We start from the raw sequence: 24,741 nt of genomic DNA, 5'->3' as shown, positions 1-24,741 counted from the left end.
TATTGATGAAGATGAACACAGAAGACGACTGCAAAGAAATAAGCAAACAATCATGGAGTAAGTAACCTCTCGGGCAGCTACGTATCTCTGAGTAAAGGATACTGACATGCCTAGCAATTTTCGCGTTCATATCAGCACTCCCGGTCAAGTACCCTCTTCGAAATTACCGGCCCCCATTTTGTCCACCAATCTTCGACTTCCTCAGTAGCATCATGGCTATATTGTTGGAATTCCTCCCCAAAGATTGCTCTGAATAATTCCTCATCCATATGATCCCAGTCTCCAGCCATCACCTGTTTCAGCTTCGCGTCGCGCTCTTCTTGCTGTGGACCGTTAGGTATCTTCATCATCAAGTGCATGCCTCTTTCGTATTTGATTATATGTGAAGTGCGGGGAAGCCGTATCTCTTCATATGCTACCAGTAATTCTGGTATTTGGCTCCGGTGCTGAATGCGAGTGAAGATGCACCTCAGAGTCTCCGCTTCTTCAATAGCTAAGGCAATATGCTGATTACCTCCAGGCTGAAATGGGAAAAGCGTTCTCAGCATCAAGTAGGTACTAATATTTATTGGTCTACTGACCAAAATTGGGTGTGCAGCATCTCCCACAAGGACAATTTTCGAATTTACGCAGACTAGCTCGTTTAACACGGGTCTTCCCATGAAGACCCTAGAAGAAACTGATTCAGCGAGACTCAATAGCTTCTTGACTCTGAAATTTTCGTCGACCTCAGTTTTTGCTATCTCCAGTATGTGAAGAACTTACCGAGGCTCGAACAAATCGAAATCTATGCCCCAGTATTCAAGACGTCGAACTTTCCACGTTTGGTCACCCAAGAAGATATCTCGATTGTAGTTGGCGGTCATCGTGGCACGCACGAATTCACCTCCGTCCTTGAAGTCGAGAAGTAAGCTGATCATTTTCGGCATAGTTCATTATGTGACACTTACAGATACATTTGCATGCACGACAAACCCGTTTCCTACCCATATGTTCCACTTTAGTAGAAGGTAATTCAGTACACATCCTTGAAGATGTTGGAACTCAGGTCGAGACCCCCGATATTTACCTGTGTGGAAGATTGGAACACGCTCCTCAGCGCTTCATCCTCCCTCACAGCGCTGATGGGGATTGCGAAAGCCAATACTAGATGTGCATTTGGCCAGCTGGGACCGCCTTCCTCTATCTCACAATCGGCAAAGTCTTTGAAAGCGCTATCATACCCATCTGCGCAGATGACAAAATCAGCATTGATAATGCTGCCCTCTCCAACTATGACTTTGGCTGGCATATTAGGAACAGTTGTAATGTTGATGACGGTTCCGAAAATGACCCTAATCGCCTCATTGTCTACTAATTCTTGCAGTTTGTCTTCCAGTGTCTGAGTCTGCCAACAAATTTTAGAAACACCACTCGTACGTGGAGCAGGGGACAGGACATACTCGAAGAAAACGAAATTCAGAGATTTGATCTTGTAGGAGTTCATCGTCATAGTTTATAGTCCCAATCAAGCCCTCTCGACTCCCTAAACGAAGACAAAATTATTCAGGTGAAAAGAGAAGAATTATTTCGAGCCAGACTTAATACCATTTCTCAAATACAGACATCCAGTCTTTTCCGATACTTGATCCATGAATGCTTTCAAACCCCATCGATAGAGAATCCTGGTCATATTTGGAGGGGACCTTGAACATATGGACTATCAGCTGTACGTTCCGCCCCCACCATGTCTGACACTTACTGAGTAATTCCCATGCTCTAAAGAGAATATGGGCGTCAATTTGCGCTGCTTCTAGAACTGCGACAAACCTGGCACTTTTTTCTCTCTCGAACTATCATCACAACATCATGCCCAGTGCTGGACAACGCATACGCTGCTGCTAAACCTGTCGAGGTGCAAATCTTTACATCAGTAGGTTACAGGCTGCGTTATACGATTCAACTGGCCTGAAATTCCTCCACCTATGACGACTATCTTCAAACGTACTCCTACCTGACGTTGGGACCTCTGACTAGCAGTCATGAATGACTTGAGAGCGGGTGAGAGCTGAAGTCACTTCTTGGATACATCTATTGTATTTGTATTCTTCGAAGTTTGGTATAATAATAGGTTCATCATGAAAGCAATCAACATCTAAAGATTTCTCTTTCATCACCTTCTCGGACCATATACACTACTGCGAACTGCCTCTTACGATTGCAGGAGCTGCGCACTTCAGCCGTGCAGCCCTAAAAGAATTTTCCAGATAAGAGACAAATGATTTAAATTTATGCTGAATGTACTACAATTTATCTCTGTCACCTAGATTATGTACTTACATTGTAGAAACTTCTCTTTGATGGAGGTGACCGTACAGATTTCTGGATATTCCAAAGCGAAGGATATTGACCTTCACCGATATTTGCGGGTTAATATTAACATACCTGCTCAATTGCACTCTTCGAGATCACTGCCCCCCCATTTTGTCCACCAATCTTCGACTTCTTCAGTAGCATCACAGCTATATTGTTGGAATTCCTCTCCAAATATTGCTCTGAAAAGCTCCTCATCCATATGATCCCAGTCGCCAGCCATCACTTTTTTCAACGTCACGTCCCGAGCTTCTTGTTGCGGCCCATCCGGCATCTGCAGCATCAGGTGCATTCCTCTTTCATATTCGACTATATGTGATGTACGAGGTAGGCGTATATCCTCATACGCCACCAGGAAATCAGGTATCTGGTTGCGGTGCTCAATGCGAGAAAACAGACATCTTAAAGTCTCCGCCTCTTCAATATCCAGGCCAATGTGTTGATTTCCTCCAGGCTGCGGTGTAGCAAAAAGGTATTAACATACGGCGAGCGTCAATATGTTTGATTTTACTGACCAATATAGGATGCGCAGCATCTCCCACAAGAACGACTCTCGAATTTGTGCAGACTAACTCGTCTAGCATGGGTTTTCTAACGAAGATTCTGGAAGACACGGATCCAGCGAGTTCCAATAATTTCTTGACTCTAAAATGCTTGCCATCTTAAGCCTTTCTGTCATCTCTTTCATGTCAGAGGACATACCGAGGCTCAAACAAGCCAAGATCTATATTCCAGTATTCAAGTGGACGGAGTTGCCATGTCTGGTCACCCTCGAAGATTTCTCTGTTATAGTTCGCAGTTATCGTGACACACACGAGTTCGCTTTCATCCTTGAAGTTAGGAGATGAATAAATCGCTTTTGACGGATGATGGGTTGAAGCTACTCACAGAGATATTTGCATGCAAGATATATCCAGGTCCCGCCCATACGTTCCACTTTCACATAAAATTTAATCAGTGCATGATCTTGAAGGCCGTGCGAAGACATCGTGCCCGGAAATCCAGATACTCACATGTTTGGAGGATCGAAATATATTGCACAGCGCTTCATCCCGCCTCACTGTTTTAGTGGGTAATGCAAACGTCATTGCTAAATGTGAAGCCGGCCACCCAAGAGTGTCATACTCTTCTCTTTCACTACCGGTGACACCCATATCATTAAGAGCACTGTCGTATCCATCTGCGCAAACGACAAAGTCGGCGTTGAAAATCCTCCCATCTCCGACTGTGACTTGAGTTGTCATGTTATCGGATGCTATTGTTATGCTGCTAACGGTCCCGGAAACTACAGTGATTGCCTCATTGTTCACAAATAGTTGAAGTATATTTTTCAATGCCTGAGTCTAGCAAGCATCAGAAACACCTTGACAGGGACTAAAAGCAACGTCGCAGAACATACTCGAAGAAAACGAAACTCGGCGGCCTGATCGCGAATGAATTCAGGTTCGACATAGTCCATAATTCCGATTATCTCCTCTCGACACCCTAAAGGAAAAAAAATGATGTAGTACAGAGAGAATCATTTTGGGTGAGAATAAGTACCATTTCGCAGATACAGAGAAATTCAGTTCTACCCGACAGCTGATCCAAGAAAGGTTTTGCGCCCCATTTATAGAGTATCCTGGTCATATTTGGAGGCGATCTTTGCGGTGGTAAGCTTTGTTAACCACAATGTTGAGAAATACAACGCTTACTGAGTAACTCCCGTCATAACGCTCTGAAGAATATTGGTGTTATTGCAGTTCTGAGTTAAAATGCGGTTGCTTCTTACAGACCTGAGTGTCATTGTCCTTTCGTACAATCATCACAACATTAGCCCTGCACGCGACAAAGCATACGCTGCTGCCAAGCCTGTCAAAGAGCCAAAATCCGTTAATTAGTTGAGAATAATAGGCGGTAATCCCAAATACGAGCCTGCAATACCGCCACCTATAACCACAATCTGCAAACGTAAGCCTGCCTGAAGTTGGTTCTTTAAATTAACATTCATGGAAGACTTGGAGGCGGGAAGCAAGGAAATCATCTCTTGCATATCCCTATGGTATATATATCTTTCGAGGTTGGGCATAATAATAGAATCATCATGAAGCAATCAACATATCGGAGATTCACCCCTTCATCATCGTCTTGGGCGCCATATTTTCTATAACGAACTGCCTCTTATGATTGTAGGAGTTGCGTTTTAGCCGCGCGACCGAAAGGGAGATTCACAATGTCTTGAAGGCTGTAAATAAGTGAATTGAACTAGCGCTGAACATACCACCAAGCATCTCAGTTGCAGCCACGATATAATCTTATGGAAGGGAAGCGCCTATGTTGATGTAGAGTTGGTTTTTATAATGGAGGTTGATGTTGCGCTAGACTGCAAGTAGCGCAATCGGAAATCGACCATTGCAAGGCTTTGAATGATCACAAACCTCAGAATTTGCACATGCGGTGTGCAACACTGCAAATCTTACCAAACTTTTTACCGATTGCGTGAACCTACACTGCCAGAATGCAGTCCGTCACACACTAGTTGGCATGCAATGATAGTTAAAAACTTATGCACAACACAAGACAGTTTTCGCCATGATAAAATAAAGGGACTCACGAGCGGCTACACTACATATCACGCCACCCTAGAATTTTAAGTACCGTCGTCGAATGAGGTTGATAGAACTATTGATACACAAAATAATGTCCAGTCGTCACTTATGATCTGCGGTCCACCTCTAAGATCTCTTAGTAGTCACGACGACCACCTGTTATCCGTCTAATGTGGACACCCTGATGGGATGAGAGTAAGGCATGCCTGTGAGGTAATTGATAACTGTAGCAATCTGGGAATGATCGAATCAAGGATGATCAAACTGACTGATTGATACACGGTGAAGGCCTGGGATCGACGATGGGGTCTTGGGGGCATCTTTTGCATCTTCCGAATTTTTCGACATCATGGTTCCCCATTTTGTAAACCAATCGTCAACTTGCTCCGAAGCGTCGTATGTGTACGTGTTCAGCTCCTCACCCCACACCGCTCTAAAACTTCCTTCGTCCATGTGATCCCAGTCTCCATGAGCCATACCCTGGCTAAGTACAGCGTGTAACTGGTCTCGCTGAGGCCCATTATCTACTTTCATGTTCAGATGGAATTGGCGGTCGAATTCGACTAAATAAGCATTTCGGGGTAATCGTATTTCTTCGAATGCAGCCAAGAAGTTTGATATCTGATCGGGATGCCGGATGCGCGAAAATAGACATCGGAGGGTTTCTGCATCTTCAAATGATAGACCTAGATGATGATTACTTCCAAACTGTATAAAGGGAAGCCATTAAGTAAATCGAACATAAAGGATATAAGACCATTCCCACCAGCATTGGGTGCGCAGCATCCCCAACCAAGGCTATTCTTGAGTTCTCACACACTAGATCCTCCAAGGGCGGCCGTGATATCAACGCTCTTGAAGTTACGTACTTGGTGAGGCTTAGCAATGTTTTGATCCTAAGGGTTTTGTCTTATCAGTGTGACATTCGATTACAGTCAAGGAACTGCTCGTACCGAGGCTCGTAAGCATTTACATCAATACCCCAATAATCGAGAGTACGGTTTTCCCAGACTTCGTCTCCTGGGTGGATTTCTCGATTGTAGTCTGCTGACATTGTCATCGAAAGATATTTCTCCCCTGCCTACACAATGTCAGAATTCGTGAGTGAAGTTGCCAACTGTCCTAGAAAATACTCACGGGAGCGTTCAAGTGGAAAATATATCCAGGTCCGTTCCAAACTTGCCATACTTGCCACTGCAAGCAACATTTCGACTGAGTCGGCAAAAAATTATCCAGGGGGAACAGATCTCATACCTGTGCAGGATCCGTGTTGTATTGCAGAACTTTATCTTGGCGGATAACGTCCATCGGCAAGGTCCATGAGAAGAGTAAATGTGATTTTGGTGGCGTGAGTTGGTCTTCGTCGTCTTCCACGCCAGTGACGACCGATTTGAACTTGCTGTCGTACCCGTCCGCGCAAATCATGAGGTCGGCGGACATGCTCTTGCCGTCGTCAAGCATGATGGTGGCGTCATCAGGGGAACTCTGCATGTCGGTCACAGTCGCTGATAGCACGTTGACACCCTCCTCGCGAATCATGGACAGCAATATGTCCTCCAGCTTCTGGACCTGGGAGAAGTTGGCGACAGCGCGCAGACGGCAAACGACACCCCACTCACTCTGACGACCATATAATTTGCACAAAGATCGTGAAGGAAATCCTTGTCGAAATGCATAATCCCGATTAGATCACCCAGCTGCCCTTCATCCTCGGTTCAGCTAGGCCTCGTGAGCTCAGTAGAAAAGGCTAGCATACCTTTCCGCATCACTAGCGAGTTGTATGTCTGAGCTTCTCCTTCCATCAGAACATCCATGCCCCATTTGCAGAGAATTTTTGTCATGTTTGGAGGTGAGCTGTGAGGTGTGGCATTGAGAGAAGGTCGATCATCGTCATCCCCCTCCTTGGCACTCACTGGGAAACACCCTGACTTTTTAACTGATAACGTTGAGGACGCGCTTAGAACAGCAGCCACTTAGGATACGTACCTGCGGTCTTCCAAACTTTTTGTCCACTATCGTCACATTGTGGCCCGCACATCGTAAAGCATACGCCGCCGCGAGTCCTGAGGTTCGGATCCACCGGATAAGCTGCGGATAGAAAAATCGTTGTACAAAGCCTCACCTCCAATGCCTGCTCCAACTACAATGACCTTCAACTCTATAGAAGCCTTTGTTTTATGGTCCGATGTACTGCTGGACATGACGAGGTGGATAAAGAGATAACAGAGTCAAAGCCGTAACCGGAGTACAGGGAAATACGCCTTCGCGGTTGTCGGATGGTTCTTATATAGATCAAAAATGCAGTATGTGTCCTGAAATACCTGAAGCCATCAAATCAGAGTGACAATCAAACGAGCACCAAAATCTCCGAGACGCAGACTTTAAGCGAAACCTGTAGCGTGGTTACTTCGGTCAACAGCGAAAAAGGTCACGAATAACGCCTTCCTTCTCCCAATAGGAATAAACGTTATTGCATACCTTACAAGTCAAATATTGAATGGGCAGACGGGGGGAGAGCTGTTTTCCGTTCAATTCGCCTCTCTGACTATACTATATCAATCAGTAGTCCTCTGGCTGTCAGCTCAAACATGTGGCAGTCATGCTGGAAGCTAGGAAGCAGAAAGAACAAGGCCTGAGAAAAGCCGGTCTCGCTCCCGCCTGTCACTGTCATGACATAGCTAATTTAGAAAAGCTCTCACACCGCCACTAGAGGTGGGGTTGCGGGTAATGAGCAGGCAGGTGGGAATTTGATCGTTGAGAGGGCCCTGAAATACGATAGCCTATCCAAGCTTCCGAGAAGAAAATAGACGGCGTAGAGGAGAAATAAAAAGAAAAAATAAGATGATTGTTGGCGATGGTTCGAAATAGGTTCCAATGTTTCATTTCCAATCCACGGCTGACCATGACGTCTAAAGAGCCTATAATTTTAGAAGATTAATTTAGGCCGTTTGGCTTGGTTTGTGTGATGTGTACGAGGCGTCCCAGGAAAATCGCTTGCCTCGGCTCTAGAACCCTGAATTAACGAATAGTAAATCGAAAGCGTAGAAAATAGCCATCTTATCATCGAATATAACGAATGAATACAGAAATCGACTGGGACTATGATGCATAATTGCGACGCCCGACCAGACGATAGTCGCAACCGTAAACGTGCCGTCATTTCTGTTGGAAGTGATAAGGAATGTCCGTAAATACATGTGTGCAAAAAAGGAATGGAAATCTGTGAGTTAATTCTTTTATATATTTGAATGAGGTTGAATAAACGATACCCGGTGAAGAACTGGGATTGATGTTGAGCTTGCAGAGCTTGAATGCTGCGGTTTCTTCGACATCATGTTTCCCCATTTCGTCCACCAATCGTCAACTTGGTCGGTCGCGTCGTGTGTGTATACGTCCAACTCCTGGCCCCATACCGCCTTAAATTCGGCCTCGTCCATATGATCCCAATCGCCGTGCGACATGCTCTGGCTCAATAGTACGTTACGTTGGTCCTGTTCCGGACCATCGGGCAGCATCAACATCATGTTCATAGTAGCATCATAGTTCACGACGCTTGTAATACGAGGTAGCCGGATGTCTTCATACGCAGAAAGGAATTCGGCTATCTGATCTCGGTCGTGAATTCGAGAGAATATACACCGTAGAGCTTCCGCGTCTTCGACAGCTAGCCCTATATGTTGGTTATTACCGGGCTTGTTGGGGTTAGTCCAGGGTTACATCAAGATTGGTAAAGCCGTCCTCACTAGGATTGGATGTGCAGCATCGCCCACGAGCACTATTCTCGAATTTTCACATACGAGATCGTCTATACACGGTCTTTGGACAAGAACTCTTGATGATACGACTTGAACTAGACTCAATAGACGTTTAGCTCTATACGGACGTAATATATTAGCCAGGGGAATTGAGCGCACAACGGTAAGCCTCTTACCTAGGTTCAAAAGCATCCAGATCAATGCCCCAATATTCCAGGGGTCGATTTGTCCAAGCTTCCTCTTCAGGTAGTATTTCCCTATTGTAATTTGAAAGCATAGTTCCGCTCAGATTTTTGCCTCCGTCCTGATTTGATTAGACCTCCGCCCTAGATGATCGATGATATCTCCGAAATACTCACAGGGGCTGATGTATGGAAGATAAACCCAGAGCCAAACCAAACTAGCCACTGCCAAATTATTCGTATATGAGAAGAATTCAAATAAACCAGACAGGAAAAACGTACATGAGCTGGGTCCATGATGGATTTCAATTCTTCGTCCTGCGAGACTAGATCCATGGGGAGAATAAACGTTAACGCCAGGTACGCTCTCGCCGTTCTTCGGTCATGTAGTTCTTCCTCTCCCGAGACAAGACGCCGGAATGGGCTGTCATATCCATCGGCACAGACCAGAAAATCACTCAAAAGTGTCTGGCCATTGTCGAGGGCTATCGTAACATTTGAAGGAGTCGTCTGAATATCTGTGACAGTTGCCGTGACTGAATTGACACCTTCGTCTTCTGCCAATTGTTGAAATAAGTCTCCTAGCTTCTCCGTCTGTCAAATAATCAGAAGACGAATTCGATAGGTTACACGAAAACAGAACTCACCCGTAGGAAAAGGAAGTCAGCAACGAGGTCGTGAAGGAAATCTTTGTCAAAATGCATCGCTCCAATCATGTCTCCGTTGCGCCCTAATAGCATAAAAAGTTCCAGAAGTAGATTGAGCAGGAGGCTATTATTGCGACTTACCATTCCGCATTACCAATGATGCGCATTTTTCTGCTTCTCGATCCAGCAACGGTTTCAAACCCCATCGGTTGAGTATCCTCGTCATGTTCGGAGGCGACCTAGGGGACGTGTATCAGTGCTAAAGAAAACATTCAGCATATTCCAAGCGACTTACTGACTCACGCCGAAGCTCTGCAAGGCAATCAAAGAATCAGTTTTCTATCACCATGCATAACGTGAAGAAGCATTCTAACTTGAGGTTTGCTGTCCTTTTGCTCTACTATAGTGACGTCGTGGCCGGCGCAGCTCAGCGCATAGGCTGCTATTAGACCTGGATGTGTTCACACAAGATGCGATCAGGCGTCAGTCAACTTTGCTGGGAAGAATTGCTATTTCAGGCGCACCTGCTAGTCCGCCGCCGACAACAACCACCGTTAAACACACCGTCGCCTTATTCTGCCGCTCCGAATCGTTTGAAGGCATGGCGAAGTCTGGAGAGGTCGAGGATGAGCAAATGAGAACGGGCTGGCTGCTGTCAAAACAGGGAATGACCACCCTCGCGGCTGTCCGGGGGAAAACTGTCTTATATGAAAACAGAAAATCGCATCCCTGACCTCACTTGCCCTGGAAGCCAACATAATAGCAGGCTGTCAATCAAACAAGACCAAAATCTGAAAAGGTTAAGCGGAAATCGTTTTGCACATCGTGATTATCTCCGGTTGAACCTTTTCAATTTGGTCAACTCAAAAAAAATCACCACCTGCCCACAGCGACGGCAAGACTCATAGCCGTGATTATCGATAAAAAATGAGGTAATTGGCATCGGACCCTTGCTGTCTCGCTTTCGCCCAGAGTTCGACTGGTTATAATCACTAGAGACAGCGAATGTCTTCAGTATGTAGCTGCTACCTTATCAATCAGATGGAGCCTTGACCTACATCCATATAGGTTCTGATAGAAGCTTGGTGTGTGGTCGGGAAGGAGCCTGTGAATTTGAGGCAAGGTTTCTAGGCTCGGTGCTGCCCGGAATAACTGTTTACCTCTGTTTATTTCTCCCATCCAACCCCATAAACGGCGACCTTTATTTTTTGTAGAGAAACTTGAGAGAAACTACTTCAACTTGAATATTCATTAAAACATTCATAAGAAATAGGGTGCGCAGTCTGATGTTGAATTAAGAGCCATCCCAGTAACAATTGCAGTTGTGAGCTGCAAATTCGGCCGGAGATCATTCGGCAGATTGAAATCAAGGAAAGTTAACATTACTGCAATTTCAGGCTGGCTTCGACCGTTCGGACGATCTGGCATGACCTAAGTAACGAGTCTTCGCCGCCTCCTTTACTTCAACAACGTTTGTTAGCCAGTTACCATGCACATACGAATAGCACAGAATCGTCGGCTGGGACCTGGTTTTAGCTCCTTGCCAGCAGCAATTTACTATATCAATTAGCTCACCCGCCAGAACACTTTTAAAGGGCAGCTCTCTCCATGTGGTACGACACACTCGCTCACGGCATTCCCTGTCGTAATGTAATATCTTATCATTGACACGCTGTAGCGATAAAATCAAGGATAATACTGATTTTCCGCTGTCTGATTGATTATGAACACCGCACTGACAGTATCTGCGACATCCTAGGCTAGCATCAATTGAGAGAATCACCACCGCAAGGCCGACGAGATGAAGAGAAAACCTCACCAGAGAAGAAACGGTGGAGTGCATGCAGCCGAGCCAATGACAGCGCACTTTGAGCTCAAAACGGACCACCGTCTCGGTCTATGCAAACGATTCGCCCGACGGTATTCTGTCATCCTTGCATTATTTTTGAGCTTTTTGTGGTACGTTATTAACATTAAGGAAAGCCATGAACCGAATTCGCCGCAGTTTCGAAGATAGTACATCTGGCTCTACATATCATCCACAGTCTTACCTCTAATTGGTTGCTCATATCGACAAAATGGAAAATATTGTGCAGGGGACTAGACGCCGAGAGCCACTGTATTTCCAAGCCTATTCAGAACGTGAATCTAGCCAGGAGAAGCAGACAAGGTACCAATTTCTTTTTGTTATCCGAATGGCTATGAGAACAATGACGATGTACCTTCTTGTGATACAAGTCCTGAACTCCAATCAAAGTCTGTTGACGCCTATCTGTGTGGTCCTGAAATTATGTTTCGGTTCCGTGCGCTTTTGGCGAAATACACAAGACGGGGATTGTCTTATAAGGGAAGAGTTGTCAAGTATCTGCGCCCTCCCTCATCTCCGTTTGAAGAGAAAAAGGGCCATTTATACCTGTCCCGAATTCCGAGAGCATAAGTCGTCTGCAATGCCAATTTCTTGTAATCCAAAAGCTTGGAGGGTGTAGTAGAGTAGCGGTGGCTATAAAGCTAGAAATCATTGTTCATTCACTCTGGCCCACAATACTGACTTCCATAGCATCCAAGAGCATAAGAAATCAGTGGGGTCTTCGAGACATTTGGGGTTTTCAAAAGATAAGCGTTAAAAAGAAGTTGTACATACAGAAAAAACCACGATATGTAAGGGCTTCTTTCAACTCCATACCTAGGCCTTGGAATTGGCGAAATAGGTAGGTGCTAAGCCATCAGAATTCGATATACGAATGCTGAGCATACATCCATGTTCTCGAACGCTGCACATGTGACATGAGCGAGCCTCGGGGCCACCTCACTTCGTCAGTCGTTTACCAGATGTGCGCGGTCCGCAAAAACCGGGAAACAGCCTCTGTGGCATAGCTGCAGAAAGTACAAACCACACGTGTGGATTTACAGCCATTAAACGCATAATGTTTTGGAAGAATCTGTGGATCATGATCATTAGCTTGTCTGTCAGAAGCTTGAAATGAAGTTTGACTGTCTTCTAGCACGAGAAGTAAAAATAGAACATGAAAATCAACTTGAAGTTAAGTATGTTGGCAAAACTATACACGCCGGACAAAAATGCTGACCAGTTAGCCTGGGTGTTGTCCTGACCAGTGACGTGACTAGTACCGTGACCAATTACATAGTGTCACACATATGTTGTCACGCTAATTCATTATTAGTAGGCTCGACAATAAATGGCAAATTACTTGATTGTCTTGCGTTGTAATTCAGTGCGGAGTAAGAAGAAATATTAAACAATCAAGTAATATGTCATTTACTATTGATCCTACTAATAATGAATTAGCGTGACAACATAATGTGTGACACCATGAAATTGGTCACGGTACTAGTCACGTCACTGGTCAGGACAACACCCAGGCTAACTGGTCAGCATTTTTGTCCGGCGTGATACTTAGGGCTAACCAAATTTCACCGCCTCAGGGGTCCATGGATTCACTGACGGCAGATTGACACGGGCTTTGAGAATCCCAACGGCGATAACAAGCTCCTTCTTTTATAAACGGTCAACTCCAACAAGTAGTCCCAGCAAGTAACTAACGATATTCGCCCGTCGCGGAGAACAACGGTCATGGTACTTCAACCGATTTATTCAAAGACCGTCCGAGAAACCAGTTCAATCTTCCATTGACCCACAGCCACTCGGAACCTTTACGCAAGCGCAGTGTATGATAGAATACATAGGAATCTTTGGTGCCCACTTACTAGATGGTCATATTGACGAGACACTTCAACATGCTGCCTGACCTGGGCCATGGTACATAGCACATGTCTCCAGGTAGATTGATGCCCCACCTACCCCGAACGGTGACTACGTTACCAGCAACCAGTTCACGGGCGCATCACGTTTGGGCTCAGAAATAGTTTGTACAAGCTACTCGCTTTTGTGTAGGATCTGCCAGAGTCTCCTTGCGCGAGAAAGCTTTCATAATCGTTTGAGAGATTTCAAGCCCAGATTGAAGAGGAGGCCAAGTAACCGTCAACGCGATGCTCCGCCGCCTCTAAACCGACAAACAACCGAGTCCGAGCGCGAAAACAACCTCAGGGACATTAAATCCAGGATTTAGGCAGGGATTGCCCATCCAATCAATTCATTCGCATTGACCAGCCTCAGCGACGAGTAAGAGGATATCATGAGCTCTAGGAAGATACATCAAGTTTTTGGATTAGCTTGTCGTGTATTGAGTGGGTGTCGTTAAAGTCAAGCTCCAAGCCTGTTTCAACCGTCATACTCCTTGCTCGGGAATTGATTTCATTATCTCATTGACATTTGTTTCAAGCAGGTGCAAGCAAATGCAAACACAAAAACCCTAGCGCCCAAGAACCCTTGACCCCGCGCTATAAACAGAACACTATATTCATGGCCACATAGGCCACCCTTTCTCATTCTTTCTTTCATTCTATGCTCATCGTTATTTAAGTCTTCTAAGGTACGGCAGCGCAATTTTCATCTAGCCTTAGAAATTGCCCAACAATGCCTCTAGTTCAAAAATAATAAGCTTCACCGTTTCAGCGGGAAATTTTGTATGTGCTGCGATGACTCGTCTGCCACGTTGCCGGATGAAAAAAAAAATTGACCAGGGTTTGTGATCTAGGACCTATATATCCAATATCTCTCGAATCGGAACAGAAAACATGCCTCTTATCTTCGAAGAAGACCCTGATCTATTATGGAAAACCCAACTGCGAGACCGCGTCATGCACAATCTTGACTGCGTAATTCAGGAAACCAATATGGCTTACAAAAAAAGGCTTTCTGAGAACACCTCAGCAAGCTCTGATGCTCGATACCGGATGGAATTGGACCATAGGCAGAACCTTGAAAATTTGCAATACATGGCGGAGGAAGAGTTGAGGGCGATGATCGAGCAGGAGGAGCGGCAGAGGCAAGAAAATCTCCGGGCACCGTGGATGCACCCTGAGAATGCCGACCAGTCTGTGGTGGAAGAACAGATCGCTATTCTCAATCAAATCCGCCAACAGTCCATGAGCCGCGCGGTGGTAGATGAAGAATGCAACACGCCCTATTTCCAACAAGGATCTTCCTCGACAATTTTTGACGAACCTTTGTCTCCGATTCCCATCCACGCGTCCCCTCATTTGGGGGCCCATGACGATTATTACACCTCCACTTCTCCGCCAATCCCCGCCCCAATACCTCCTGTCCAATCTCCAATCGACGAGGAAGCGCGTCTCCGCGCCGAAAAGCAAGCGAAACTCCAAGAAGAATTTCACAAGCGCGCCGAAGCTATTATGCAGCGCAAAAAGAACGAACGCTGGATCAGTCAGCAAGGGTGGGCCGAAGACATGAGCTCCAACTCTTCCGCCACGTCTGCGTCCGATCAGGACGTGCTTTCACCTACGGAGGCCTCCTTTGAGGCCGCCCAATCCCGTCGACGAATAAGCGAGCAAGACGCAGTCGACCTTGTCATGTTCCACGAGCAGCGATGGAACATGCTCTCGCGGCTTCCGCACCTCCAGTGGTCCGATTTCCCCTGGCCAGTGCTGAGCCTCTCAACGCCGAAGCGGAAGGAAGACCTTACAACGGAAGCCGTTGTCGAGTACATCTTCGCTCCGCTCAACATACGCGATCGGCCTGTGGTAAAGGACAGGCTCAAGGAGCTGCTACGCAGGTGGCATCCGGATCGCTTCGACACCAAATACCTGGCTCTCATCGTCGACTTGAACGAACGAGAGAGAGTCAGGGAAGGCGCGGGTGCCGTCACCCGCATTCTGAGCGACCTGCTCGGTAAATGGAACGAACTTTAGAAGAACGTCCTTTCCTATTTTTTTCTTCGACATTTTCTTTTCGAAGTCCCATTGGATACCCCACTGGAAACAAACTCAAAAAAACACGGAATCTCGCATCAGGCCAGATACCCTCATGAACTCGAGCAAGCCTCAAGTATTTCCCTATTTTATAGATGAGTTTTCTCAACATATCTCTTTTCCAAATTCGCTGCCTATTTATCGTTTATCTATCGTGTTTTGTTTTGTAATTGCTTCGCTATCATACCTCTTAATTTTTTTTTGTAATGGTTCTCCCTCATGCCTTTTATGCCTTTGCTCTTTGCCCATCTTTTTAGAACTTTGAAACATGAAAAAAAAGTTTCTTTTGCTTCTGTTAGATACAATTTTATGCCACAAAATGTTATGTCTTCCCTGCCCAGTCCATCTGCTCACTGTCTTTGTTAACTTCCGAGCTAATTAGGCCCAAACGGGGGAGGACTTCGTACAAACCCCATCCTCGGATCCGTCTTACCATCAGGGAGCTTGTCAAAGGCATCCTTTATCGCCTATACCTTCGGATCCAGAACCGAATGTTTAGGGACATCGTCATTTGTCTGTGTGATCCACAAAATCTTTTTAGTGGTCGCTTTCATCTTCAGGGTCCTGCATAATGCCAAATGAGGAGGGGCCTTGACGTACCTGGCTGCCTCTCGGAACCGCAAGTCTGAGCGACAGGCTGCGACAGGACTGTCAGCCACTTGAGATACATCATTTGCCAAGGCGCGTAGCGCGCCCTCTATTTTCTATCCCAATGCGTAATATAGCAAGATGTATGAAAATGGGAATATGAATGCGAAAGGGAGGGAAAATGTGGGAAACACCATCAACTCTTTGTGCACCCTTGCGCGAGGTAAACGACAAGGTATAGAAGATCTTGGATTCCTTTGTGCTAACCTTGGACAGATCCAGCTACTGCGAGAAGACTGATTCGGGTTGGGTTGCGGGACCGGCGTCGGATTGGTGACGCCGAACTCAGCGTTTGAGACGGAGGGATACCAGAGGCGACGTCTCGACAGGGCGCAGAGATAAAAGGATCTACGCGATGGTGTTGACAAAGGCCAAGATTGCGCTCCCTGTCGCGTCCAGCTGACTCTAGGGGGGAACAGGGAAATTGATATTGGGGGTTAGCATTTAGATGATATAGACAACACATTCATTCATAACAGTGGGGGCCGGGGGAGCGAGCGCGGGGAGATTGATCGATATCACAATCAGGCGTAATTGGAGAGGCCTTATCAGGGTAGATTAAGCAAGTTTTGAGGGAACTGTACGGTCACATACTGCGTATTGTTTTGGAACAGGCGTTACAGACTCAGGTGCAGATGGTTCCGATACAAAGGAAGCCAATGCTGCGGTATAACTAATCACACAGCAAAACAAATGGATGAAAATATGCGTTTGAAGATACCTTTTCAGAGCTGTTTACTTCGCTTTGGCGTGGCATTTGTCTGGCTTCCGTTTTCTATGGAATGGCATGCTCTGGCAAGAAATGTGATATTTCGCGTAAAGTCCTACTCTTGCAGTGAATTGTGATTTGGAAGGAACCTGAAAGGAGAATAGTGCGGCGACCTTATCGCTGCGAACGCTTGAATGTTCCTTGGTATAAATACATCTAACGGTCATCGACGGAACGGCGGTGGTGGGAAAGAAGCGTGAGCGAAAAAAATTGACGGATAGTGTGCCTGGTCAGCCTTTATTCCCGTTGGGGTGTTAGGCTGCGTTTCTTACGCAAAGACTACAACTTGAAGGATCGAACAGTCTCATTTCCTGTGTCCAAAAAAAGAGACAGTGCTTCCGCCAATATCATGGCAACGATTCAAAGCGCAAATTTATTTTAAATTATTCGGAGCTCACCAACCAAGATCTTGCAGGCTCATGTATCAAAAGCATTCTTCAAAGCATCGACCGCGTCAGAAACCAGCTTCTTCCCAATCTTAAGCACGCCTATGGATCGTAGTCAGAAACGCCTGATCATCATGGAACATTGTCAGGCATACCATCCATTGCCATGATCGGATGTGGGGCGCCCTTATACAGCTCAATGTGTACCGCGGCTCCAGCCGCCTTCAGCTTTTCTCCGTATTGGATGCCCTCATCGCGTAAAATGTCAAGCTCATTGACGGCGATCCATGTCCTAGGAAGCTGTTTGATCAAGTGTTCGGGTGCGAAAAGGGGCGACGCGTCCCATTTAGTCCAATCCTCTTTGTTCGGGAGGTAATTGTGGCGGAACCACATCATCCGCCCAGGGGAAAGCCACGGAGTGAGTGCATTCTCTGCCCATGAATCTTCAACGGACGCTGTGTTGTCGGTCACCGGAACTATCAGCAACTGGAAGATGATAGGAATCGGCGGCTGCATTTCAATGGCTTTGAGAGCCAGAATGGCGGCGAGATTTCCCCCGCTGCGATATCATGAGCTTGAATGAAATATTGAAAGCAAGAGTTTTATACCTTGATGAGCCGCCAACAGCAATTTGCTGGAGGTTGACAGAGAGTTTCTCTTTCCCATTGTTAATCACCCAGTGTAGGGAGTCGATTGCATCTTCCACAGCTGTAGGATACGGATGCTCGGGTGCAAGGCGGTAATCAACCGTGATCACTACGCACTTCGCACCTGTCGTAAAAGAGTCAATTCATCGCTCATTTCCGCGGTTAAGAACCAATACGCACGAACACACAAGTTGGTACAAAAGGCATTCTCGCTTCCGATATTGCCTAAAGTCCAGCCACCTAAACGTGAACATGATCATGAGTAGTATACAATTATTACTATAGTTTGAATTTTTACGAACCTCCATGAAAGAATATGAACACAGGCCACCCATTAACCGGTGGCGGGCCTTCTGGCGTAAACGCCCTGAACTTGGTGTGCGGCAAGTCAAAATCTTCAGTCTTGCCAACCTTGAGAGGCTCGGAAGACCCAGGAACTGCTGGTCCGCTCCGAATAGAAGGATCCCATGGCAGAGTATGGGGCGGCGTTAGATAGAGAAGGTGCTTGTTGTGAAATTCGAGATACTCGGGGTCTAATCTCGCTATAACTGATGGGTGGATAGGCTGTTTGGGTACTCTTTCTGTGTCCGTGGCCATCGCTGCTGTTTTGACATGACGAGGCTGGAGGTTTCTTACCATAGTGCTCTTATAGCATTAACAACGGCCCGGTGGGAAGCATGATATAGTCACAGGTTCATGGAAATAGTTCTAAATACTAACTCATAGAACTTTAATAAATCAGACACAACATGGTAAACTCTGAGAGGAACTCACCGGTGGAATATATGAGTCCGTTGATAGCAGAAAATAACAAATTCTCTGGCCGAAACCTTGCAAAAAAAACATCGGCAACAGGAATGAAGGCATGGAAATACACAGCCTGGGAGTCTCATATACGCCCTTCCCTCTGAGCAGCCAGTAGACCTGTCAAGTTCTCTGAGACTGCCAACATTAAGTCGAGTTGCGTAACAATGAAGGTTTGACTTTGACTCCGGCTCGGAAGTGACCAACGGTTGAGGTATCGTAGCCAGGTCTTTAGAGGAAAGGTCGTCTGCAAAGAGGTTGTCGTACTCGATGGCGATCGTGCGCGACTTTGTCTTTTGTACTACACAATTGTCAGGTTCAAGGTGCTGAAAACTTGGAGATTGGTCCGTTCAATCTCCAAGTTCACAATTTTTTCCCACGCAAAGCACATATGACTAAAACCAGCAAAAAAGCCTTCGAAATTGTCTTCCTTCAGCTCCTTCCTTTACTTTTTGAGGTACCTTGGATACGCACATATAAAAAGCTTATCAAACCGAAGCTTGATGCCATTTTCATGAACAAATCCTCACCTGTCCCGGTTTTTAATGCATTGACAAGATTTACAGCAACATATGGTCGGGAACAAGTTCTTGACCCACCTAGTCAATTTGTTCTAAAATGACAAACTGGTTTTAGAACTGGCTCTGAGTTCTGAACCACGAACTTCAGATCCGTAGAAAGCACCTTATCAATTCGGCCTTGCCACAAAGAAGGTGAGCCTGTTAGATCAGGCATTGGAACCTTTCCATCTGGGTCGGCGTAAGAAGCAGATAAATTCTGATTCTTTTTACGCATTCTTAGGTCGATGATCAACTCAAGAATCGAAGAACGGCGCCTCTTATCTCATGAAATCATTTTATCGTTGGCGCTGGGTTTGTCTAAGCATTACATATAAAGCCTCTGTCAAAGGTGCATCTTCAAGTAGTCTTCTTGTCGAGCACCCCTTGATTTCCCTCTTTCCTGACAACCAAAGATGAATTTTTTCTCCCTTCTCTCGTTTGTAACTGTGTCGCTTCTCTCCTTAACTAAGGCTTCCATTTCGTATGGAGATGCCCCCATTCCTCAAGATATTAGGAAATCATTCCACCCAAAAGTCCATTATGAGGTGCAAACAGGTATTACCTACCAATTGACGTGTACTGAATATTTGCGCAAAATTAGGTGTATGGGGAGGGTGTCGAGGCTCCAGTATCCGGTAGAAGGAGGAGCGTCGATAGTACTGCCATCTCTTTTGTCCAGGCCAAATTGGGACTACATGCGCATGAGGTGGTATACCACAGTGGCTATTCCTCTGATATTGTCGACCATGCCTACGTCAAGCAGGCACATGTGAGGGTTCCTTAACTTGTGGTTTATATATAATTGAGCTTCAATCACTTGCTAGAACAATATCACCTTCTCTAACGCTGTAGGAAATGTGGCATTGAAGAAGGGAAAGGTCGTGGCATTTGGGTCATCTTTTGTTCCAGTTGGTGTGTCATCCTTAGTCTAGTACCTCTCCAATTACCTTCAACTTCTCTCTCAAAGACAAGATTGCGTCTTCGACTCCATCTATTTCGCTGGCCTCTGCCATTACAAGCGCCGAAAAAAGCTTGGACGGTACCCACAACGGTCACCCTCCATACCTTGAATATTTTGTCCAACCAGATGGATCAATTGCACTTACCCACGTTATCCAGATTAAAAACGCGGACAAGGGGACATGGTATCAAGCACATATCGATGCCCACTCTGGAAAATTAGTGTCTGCCTCAAACTTCGTGTCCCACTTATTTGTAAGTTTCTTTTATGCTATATGCACCCCTCTTTATTCAGAAAACGAGTTGATTTTTAGATGGAAGCGCTTTTCATAACGATACAATCAATCACCGAGGGACCAGGTCAATTACAACTGTACACGTTAGCAGACTTGGACGCATCACCCCTTGGATGGCACTCCACGGGGGGCCCCTTGACCAATACCACCTCGTAAGACTTCTTGAGTTTTTTATTCCGCTTATGATGCCGTTTGACAGAAATCCCTGTTTACTATAGTGGCAACAATGTCATTGCTTCCAGCTACGTCACCAAACTTCCGATTCACCAAACCTCTGCTCCGACGAACTTCGTCTATTTTTACAACACAACTGTTGACCCTCTCAATGGCACCAATCCGCAGGCTGGAGCAGTTAACGCATTTTATGTCATGAACTCAGTCCACGACTTCGCTTACATGTATGGATTTGATGAGAAGGCGTTTAACTTTCAGGTGAACAATTTTGGATTGGGTGGTGTTGGTGGCGACCCTGTTCTTTTAACAGTTCAAGATACGAGAAATTTCAATACCGCGCAATTCGCTACACCTCCCGAGTATGATTTATCAGTTACCCTCTCTCGGCATCTCTAACTCCTGAGATTGTTAGGGGACAATCACCTGAATGTAGTACTTACCTATTCACGGGCCCAGGAAATGCGGTTAGGGCATATGCTATGACTGTCTAGCTTATTGCTAACTACTGTCTTCCTGTATTTTAGGTTAGGCGTGATACGGACATGGACAACTCGATGCTTGTCCACGAAGCTACACACGGCATTACTAATCGTTTGACAGGTGGTGGAACAGCGGACTGCCTGGGCAGCCTGTATTCCTCGGGTTTGGGAGAAGGCTGGTCAGACATGATGGCGGAGTATGTTCTCCCATTCATTTCGCATTGTATTGAACGACTATTTGGCTGATAATTATTTCATCCTATCAGCTGGGTCTCCCAATCTCCAGACCCAGTACAGGACTTTACATTTTCCCGTTATCTGTTCAACGATACTCATGGAGGACGCAAGTACCCATATTCGACTGACCCGTGAGTTGGCAGTCAGCTCAACTGACCATGCCAAGTACACTCATTTGGGATTTTCAGAGCGGTCAATCCTCTTCGTTTTTCTAGCTTGACCGGAGTCACGGATGTTCACAGTGGGTATCATTTCTGATAGTTTTCACTCTTAAAGAGAACCCTCTGACGGCGTGATATTCGACATTGACGGTAGGTATTGGCGAAGTATGGGCTAATATGCTACACAACGTCTACGCCGTGCTCGTAAACAGCTTCGGTTTTTCCAATGAAGCTAGGGTCAACCCTGACGTTAACAAAGGAAACGTCATCTTCTTACACTTGTTTATGGACGCGCTTTCGATCCAGCCTTGCGAGCCTTCGTGTACGTGTTGCCTTTTTTTCTGTCCTCGAACCTCAGAGCCAGCATTGAATGTCGGTTTATGGTTTTTCTATTGACAGTCCTTCAAGCTCGTGATGCTTTCATACAAGCTGACCACAACCGCTACAACGGCACACACGCCTGCATGATTTGGAAAGCGTTTGCCTCCCGTGGACTTGGAACGAACGCAGTACAAAATCCGGCCGCTTTCCTCGACGGTTCGAATGTCCCCTCGGAATGCGAGTGAAGTCTCGTGCAGGCGCTTCACTATTTATTTTATGTTATTCTTGGTATTTGCCCATCTTCGTGCGGGACATTATTACGTCTCCATTTTTGTCGAATGATATACAGCAAAGTTCTTTTGAGATACATTGTGGCCAAACTTATCGGAAAAACCTGGGAGAGATTACGGATGGTGGGTCCAATACACACCTCCACACCTCCACAAGGTCTTGGGTGACGGATATTTAAGAAATCCGAAATACTCCATCTCTTCACTTCCCCTTCCCTGGAAGCATCCATAATTAACTTGGGTGACCCCAATACAAGGGAGACTCATGCCTCTACTAATTTCGGTCTTTGTGGCGCGCTGAAGAATAAATCTGGGGAAATCGAGGGAAAATATGTTATTATATGGCAAATAGAAACGCAAAAGACACCTTTACAGAATTCCGGTGGGGTGACATACCAACATCCTTTAATGACTCTCGTTGACCACATGCTCCACCGCGGATGAGGGATTTTTTTTCTATTAACCGAATGGAAGATATTGGATTTAAGAATGGTTCTCGAATTTAGAGTGCGTTCGAGAAGATACCTGCCCCCGGATGTACGTCTTCAATTCGTCAATTTGCCGCAAGATCTGCGATTCGGAATCGGCGCAGTTCGTTTACCTCAGTACAGAAATTCTTACATTCTCCACAGTGTAAAAAGCGCAATTTTTCCTGTTAATTACACTGCTAACGGTGCCAGGACGGATTCCCAGGTCCGCATTGGAACCAAGTATGATATGTCGACTCTTGATGGCGCCACAAGTAACCATGTATCAGAGTGAAAATAGTAAGGCATCTTTACATGCTTATCGCGTCTCGAACACGCTTGCTACTGTATTACTGACCCTGCAAGTCGTTACGGAAAATTACCACAGTTGCAACATGATAGTAGTGGCATGGGATTTTCTCTACTTCACATAACAATCAACGTTCCGTAGTTCGTCCGTGTTCTTACTGGGTCTCTACTCATCTTGGCGTTCACGATTTCAACGGGTTTTAACCTATTCCAACAATCAAGCTGCTCGGAATAATAAGTAGTCTAACAGTATGTCTTCACTTTGCAATGACATGTGAACTTTACCTATCGCGATTGCCGAATGTTTTCTCCGTTTTCGAAGCTTGTTTTCTGAGATGCGACCCGATTGAAAATCTAGATTAAATCAGAGTCGGGTGTATGCTCTAGCGCTATATGAGGTTGTTATGATGCATCGTGAGTAGTTTGAAGTGATTTTACGTGTAGGTCGGCGGCGAAGTTAGAAGTCAACGAGCATGCAGAATGTGAAAAATAGATGCATAGTCAAGTAGATGATACAACTAGGTGAATTTATTAGTAAATTTAGAGGAGGTAGAAGACGACCCATCACAGAAAGATACATTTGACAAAATCTGAAATTGAAAAGTGGTGGTACAAAAGTAAATCCTGCCGAAGACAAGAAAAAGGAATAGTTGGTATCTACAAAATACAAACAAGAAATGGAATGACTGAGGCGACGTCAGCACTGTACAATTAGAAAGACGTCTCTCTCATCTTGAAGATTTTTACACAAAGAAAGAATATATCCGTCGATAAATGATGTGAAATGCCTATTTCGGAGGAGGCGTTGAAGGTCCTAAGAAGGAAATGAGTCAATTTAGGGTTACTTTCTCACAGATAAGAGCTGCGTACCAAAAAGTCCGGCTCGAGGTGGTGGACCTGGCGAACCTGGAGCGACGGGGGTGGGCGCAAGGAGAGGATTTGCTAAAAGGAAAGAGATAGGTTGAGAATACTGCGCGTCAAAATGGAAATATGCTACATACGCCTCCATTGCGCCCAAGCTGGGACTTGTGGTTTCGGGGCTTCAGGAGCAGGAGTGGCAGGAGGAGGGGGGCCGACCATCTTTGGCGTTGTTCTTGCTTTCCTTTCAGGTTTCTTGTGCACAACGCGCCAGCCTGGTTTGGCCTGAGGGGGAGCTTCGATTGCTAGGGGTGGTTCTGGGGGAGGTGGTGCCTCGATCGCCTGATCAAGCGATAATAATTAGAAGTTGTTCAGACGAATATGACTGTGAAGCAACTAAAACAACTTACAGGTGGCCTCCATTCTGGTTGGAATTCTCCATTGGCGCTGAACTTGGATCGAACAGCCATGAGCTCAGCAATTTCACTGCAACAAGCGAACCGTTGAGAAATGAGTACAATGTTACTAGTCGAAAGAAATTGGGTAATAGGGACACACTATTGAAGCTGACGTCTCTCATCCCGAAGCTTTCCTATGTCTGCCAGTAGAATCCGCACTTCTGCTGCAATGTTGCCAGCTAGATTCATTGCTAAATCCTTATTCCGAGAACTGTAACGTAGGCCATCAGTAAGATGATTTGGAGGATGATAAAACGAACAGAGCTTACTTTGGCGAGAAGGTACCCTGAGAGTTGCCTTGAGGTGCCATAGAAGTAGGTATGTAAAGTGTTTTTATTGATATCTATTTGAATGGAGCGAACTATGAGGATGGTGGCAGGCAAAGGCGTGGTGTGTCGTTGGCTTTGTGTCCCAAATTGAGATATTGGGGTCAAAATTATACACTTTTAGTTGAAAACTCCAAATATAGACTGCTTTTTCTCCCATTTTGTCTTTATTTACCTGGCGTTGAAATTTGGTCAGATCTCACATGTTGAACCCGAA

The 24,741-nt window shown here is 45.7% G+C and overlaps 8 protein-coding genes across 8 annotated transcripts; 2 read left to right on the top strand and 6 right to left on the bottom strand.

Moving 5' to 3' along the window:
* Nucleotides 1-131: 131 nt before the first annotated feature.
* Nucleotides 132-1,672, bottom strand: JR316_0012918 (FAD-dependent monooxygenase OpS4; the record flags this gene model as incomplete). The annotated part of the gene is made up of 7 exons (XM_047898536.1): nucleotides 132-521; nucleotides 582-711; nucleotides 766-893; nucleotides 951-998; nucleotides 1,070-1,387; nucleotides 1,443-1,525; nucleotides 1,606-1,672. 7 exons carry the CDS (start codon nucleotides 1,670-1,672, stop codon nucleotides 132-134), a joined length of 1,164 nt encoding a protein of 387 aa, XP_047742084.1.
* A 756-nt stretch (nucleotides 1,673-2,428) lies between these two features.
* On the bottom strand, nucleotides 2,429-3,981 carry JR316_0012917 (FAD-dependent monooxygenase OpS4; the record flags this gene model as incomplete). The annotated part of the gene is made up of 7 exons (XM_047898535.1): nucleotides 2,429-2,806; nucleotides 2,868-2,997; nucleotides 3,055-3,182; nucleotides 3,241-3,288; nucleotides 3,366-3,695; nucleotides 3,752-3,837; nucleotides 3,927-3,981. 7 exons carry the CDS (start codon nucleotides 3,979-3,981, stop codon nucleotides 2,429-2,431), a joined length of 1,155 nt encoding a protein of 384 aa, XP_047742083.1.
* Nucleotides 3,982-5,189: 1,208 nt separating this feature from the next.
* Nucleotides 5,190-7,141, bottom strand: JR316_0012916 (uncharacterized protein; the record flags this gene model as incomplete). Its single annotated transcript, XM_047898534.1, has 10 exons — nucleotides 5,190-5,648; nucleotides 5,707-5,836; nucleotides 5,894-6,021; nucleotides 6,078-6,134; nucleotides 6,195-6,509; nucleotides 6,560-6,642; nucleotides 6,697-6,794; nucleotides 6,854-6,876; nucleotides 6,927-7,003; nucleotides 7,063-7,141. 10 exons carry the CDS (start codon nucleotides 7,139-7,141, stop codon nucleotides 5,190-5,192), a joined length of 1,449 nt encoding a protein of 482 aa, XP_047742082.1.
* Nucleotides 7,142-8,176: 1,035 nt separating this feature from the next.
* On the bottom strand, nucleotides 8,177-10,127 carry JR316_0012915 (FAD-dependent monooxygenase OpS4; the record flags this gene model as incomplete). The annotated part of the gene is made up of 10 exons (XM_047898533.1): nucleotides 8,177-8,632; nucleotides 8,684-8,813; nucleotides 8,872-8,999; nucleotides 9,055-9,102; nucleotides 9,160-9,471; nucleotides 9,525-9,607; nucleotides 9,666-9,763; nucleotides 9,820-9,836; nucleotides 9,899-9,975; nucleotides 10,049-10,127. The coding sequence occupies 10 exons, from the start codon at nucleotides 10,125-10,127 to the stop codon at nucleotides 8,177-8,179; spliced, it is 1,428 nt and encodes a 475-aa protein (XP_047742081.1).
* Nucleotides 10,128-14,180: 4,053 nt separating this feature from the next.
* On the top strand, nucleotides 14,181-15,314 carry JR316_0012914 (uncharacterized protein; the record flags this gene model as incomplete). The annotated part of the gene is made up of 1 exon (XM_047898532.1): nucleotides 14,181-15,314. One exon carries the CDS (start codon nucleotides 14,181-14,183, stop codon nucleotides 15,312-15,314), a length of 1,134 nt encoding a protein of 377 aa, XP_047742080.1.
* Nucleotides 15,315-17,208: 1,894 nt separating this feature from the next.
* JR316_0012913 (AB hydrolase superfamily protein) lies at nucleotides 17,209-18,421 on the bottom strand (the record flags this gene model as incomplete). The annotated part of the gene is made up of 4 exons (XM_047898531.1): nucleotides 17,209-17,279; nucleotides 17,333-17,736; nucleotides 17,786-17,948; nucleotides 18,127-18,421. 4 exons carry the CDS (start codon nucleotides 18,419-18,421, stop codon nucleotides 17,209-17,211), a joined length of 933 nt encoding a protein of 310 aa, XP_047742079.1.
* Nucleotides 18,422-19,019: 598 nt separating this feature from the next.
* Nucleotides 19,020-22,061, top strand: JR316_0012912 (Extracellular metalloproteinase 5; the record flags this gene model as incomplete). The annotated part of the gene is made up of 13 exons (XM_047898530.1): nucleotides 19,020-19,230; nucleotides 19,696-19,733; nucleotides 19,790-19,957; nucleotides 20,013-20,100; nucleotides 20,156-20,403; nucleotides 20,463-20,596; nucleotides 20,663-20,977; nucleotides 21,031-21,082; nucleotides 21,143-21,294; nucleotides 21,364-21,465; nucleotides 21,523-21,575; nucleotides 21,650-21,817; nucleotides 21,895-22,061. The coding sequence occupies 13 exons, from the start codon at nucleotides 19,020-19,022 to the stop codon at nucleotides 22,059-22,061; spliced, it is 1,896 nt and encodes a 631-aa protein (XP_047742078.1).
* A 1,609-nt stretch (nucleotides 22,062-23,670) lies between these two features.
* Nucleotides 23,671-24,508, bottom strand: JR316_0012911 (uncharacterized protein; the record flags this gene model as incomplete). Its single annotated transcript, XM_047898529.1, has 6 exons — nucleotides 23,671-23,696; nucleotides 23,753-23,824; nucleotides 23,884-24,082; nucleotides 24,151-24,226; nucleotides 24,299-24,409; nucleotides 24,468-24,508. 6 exons carry the CDS (start codon nucleotides 24,506-24,508, stop codon nucleotides 23,671-23,673), a joined length of 525 nt encoding a protein of 174 aa, XP_047742077.1.
* Nucleotides 24,509-24,741: the final 233 nt, after the last annotated feature.

This window comes from Psilocybe cubensis, chromosome 13, assembly GCF_017499595.1.
Source record: "Psilocybe cubensis strain MGC-MH-2018 chromosome 13, whole genome shotgun sequence".
NCBI lineage: Eukaryota > Fungi > Basidiomycota > Agaricomycetes > Agaricales > Agrocybaceae > Psilocybe > Psilocybe cubensis.
This window is presented reverse-complemented; position numbering and strand designations above follow the sequence as displayed.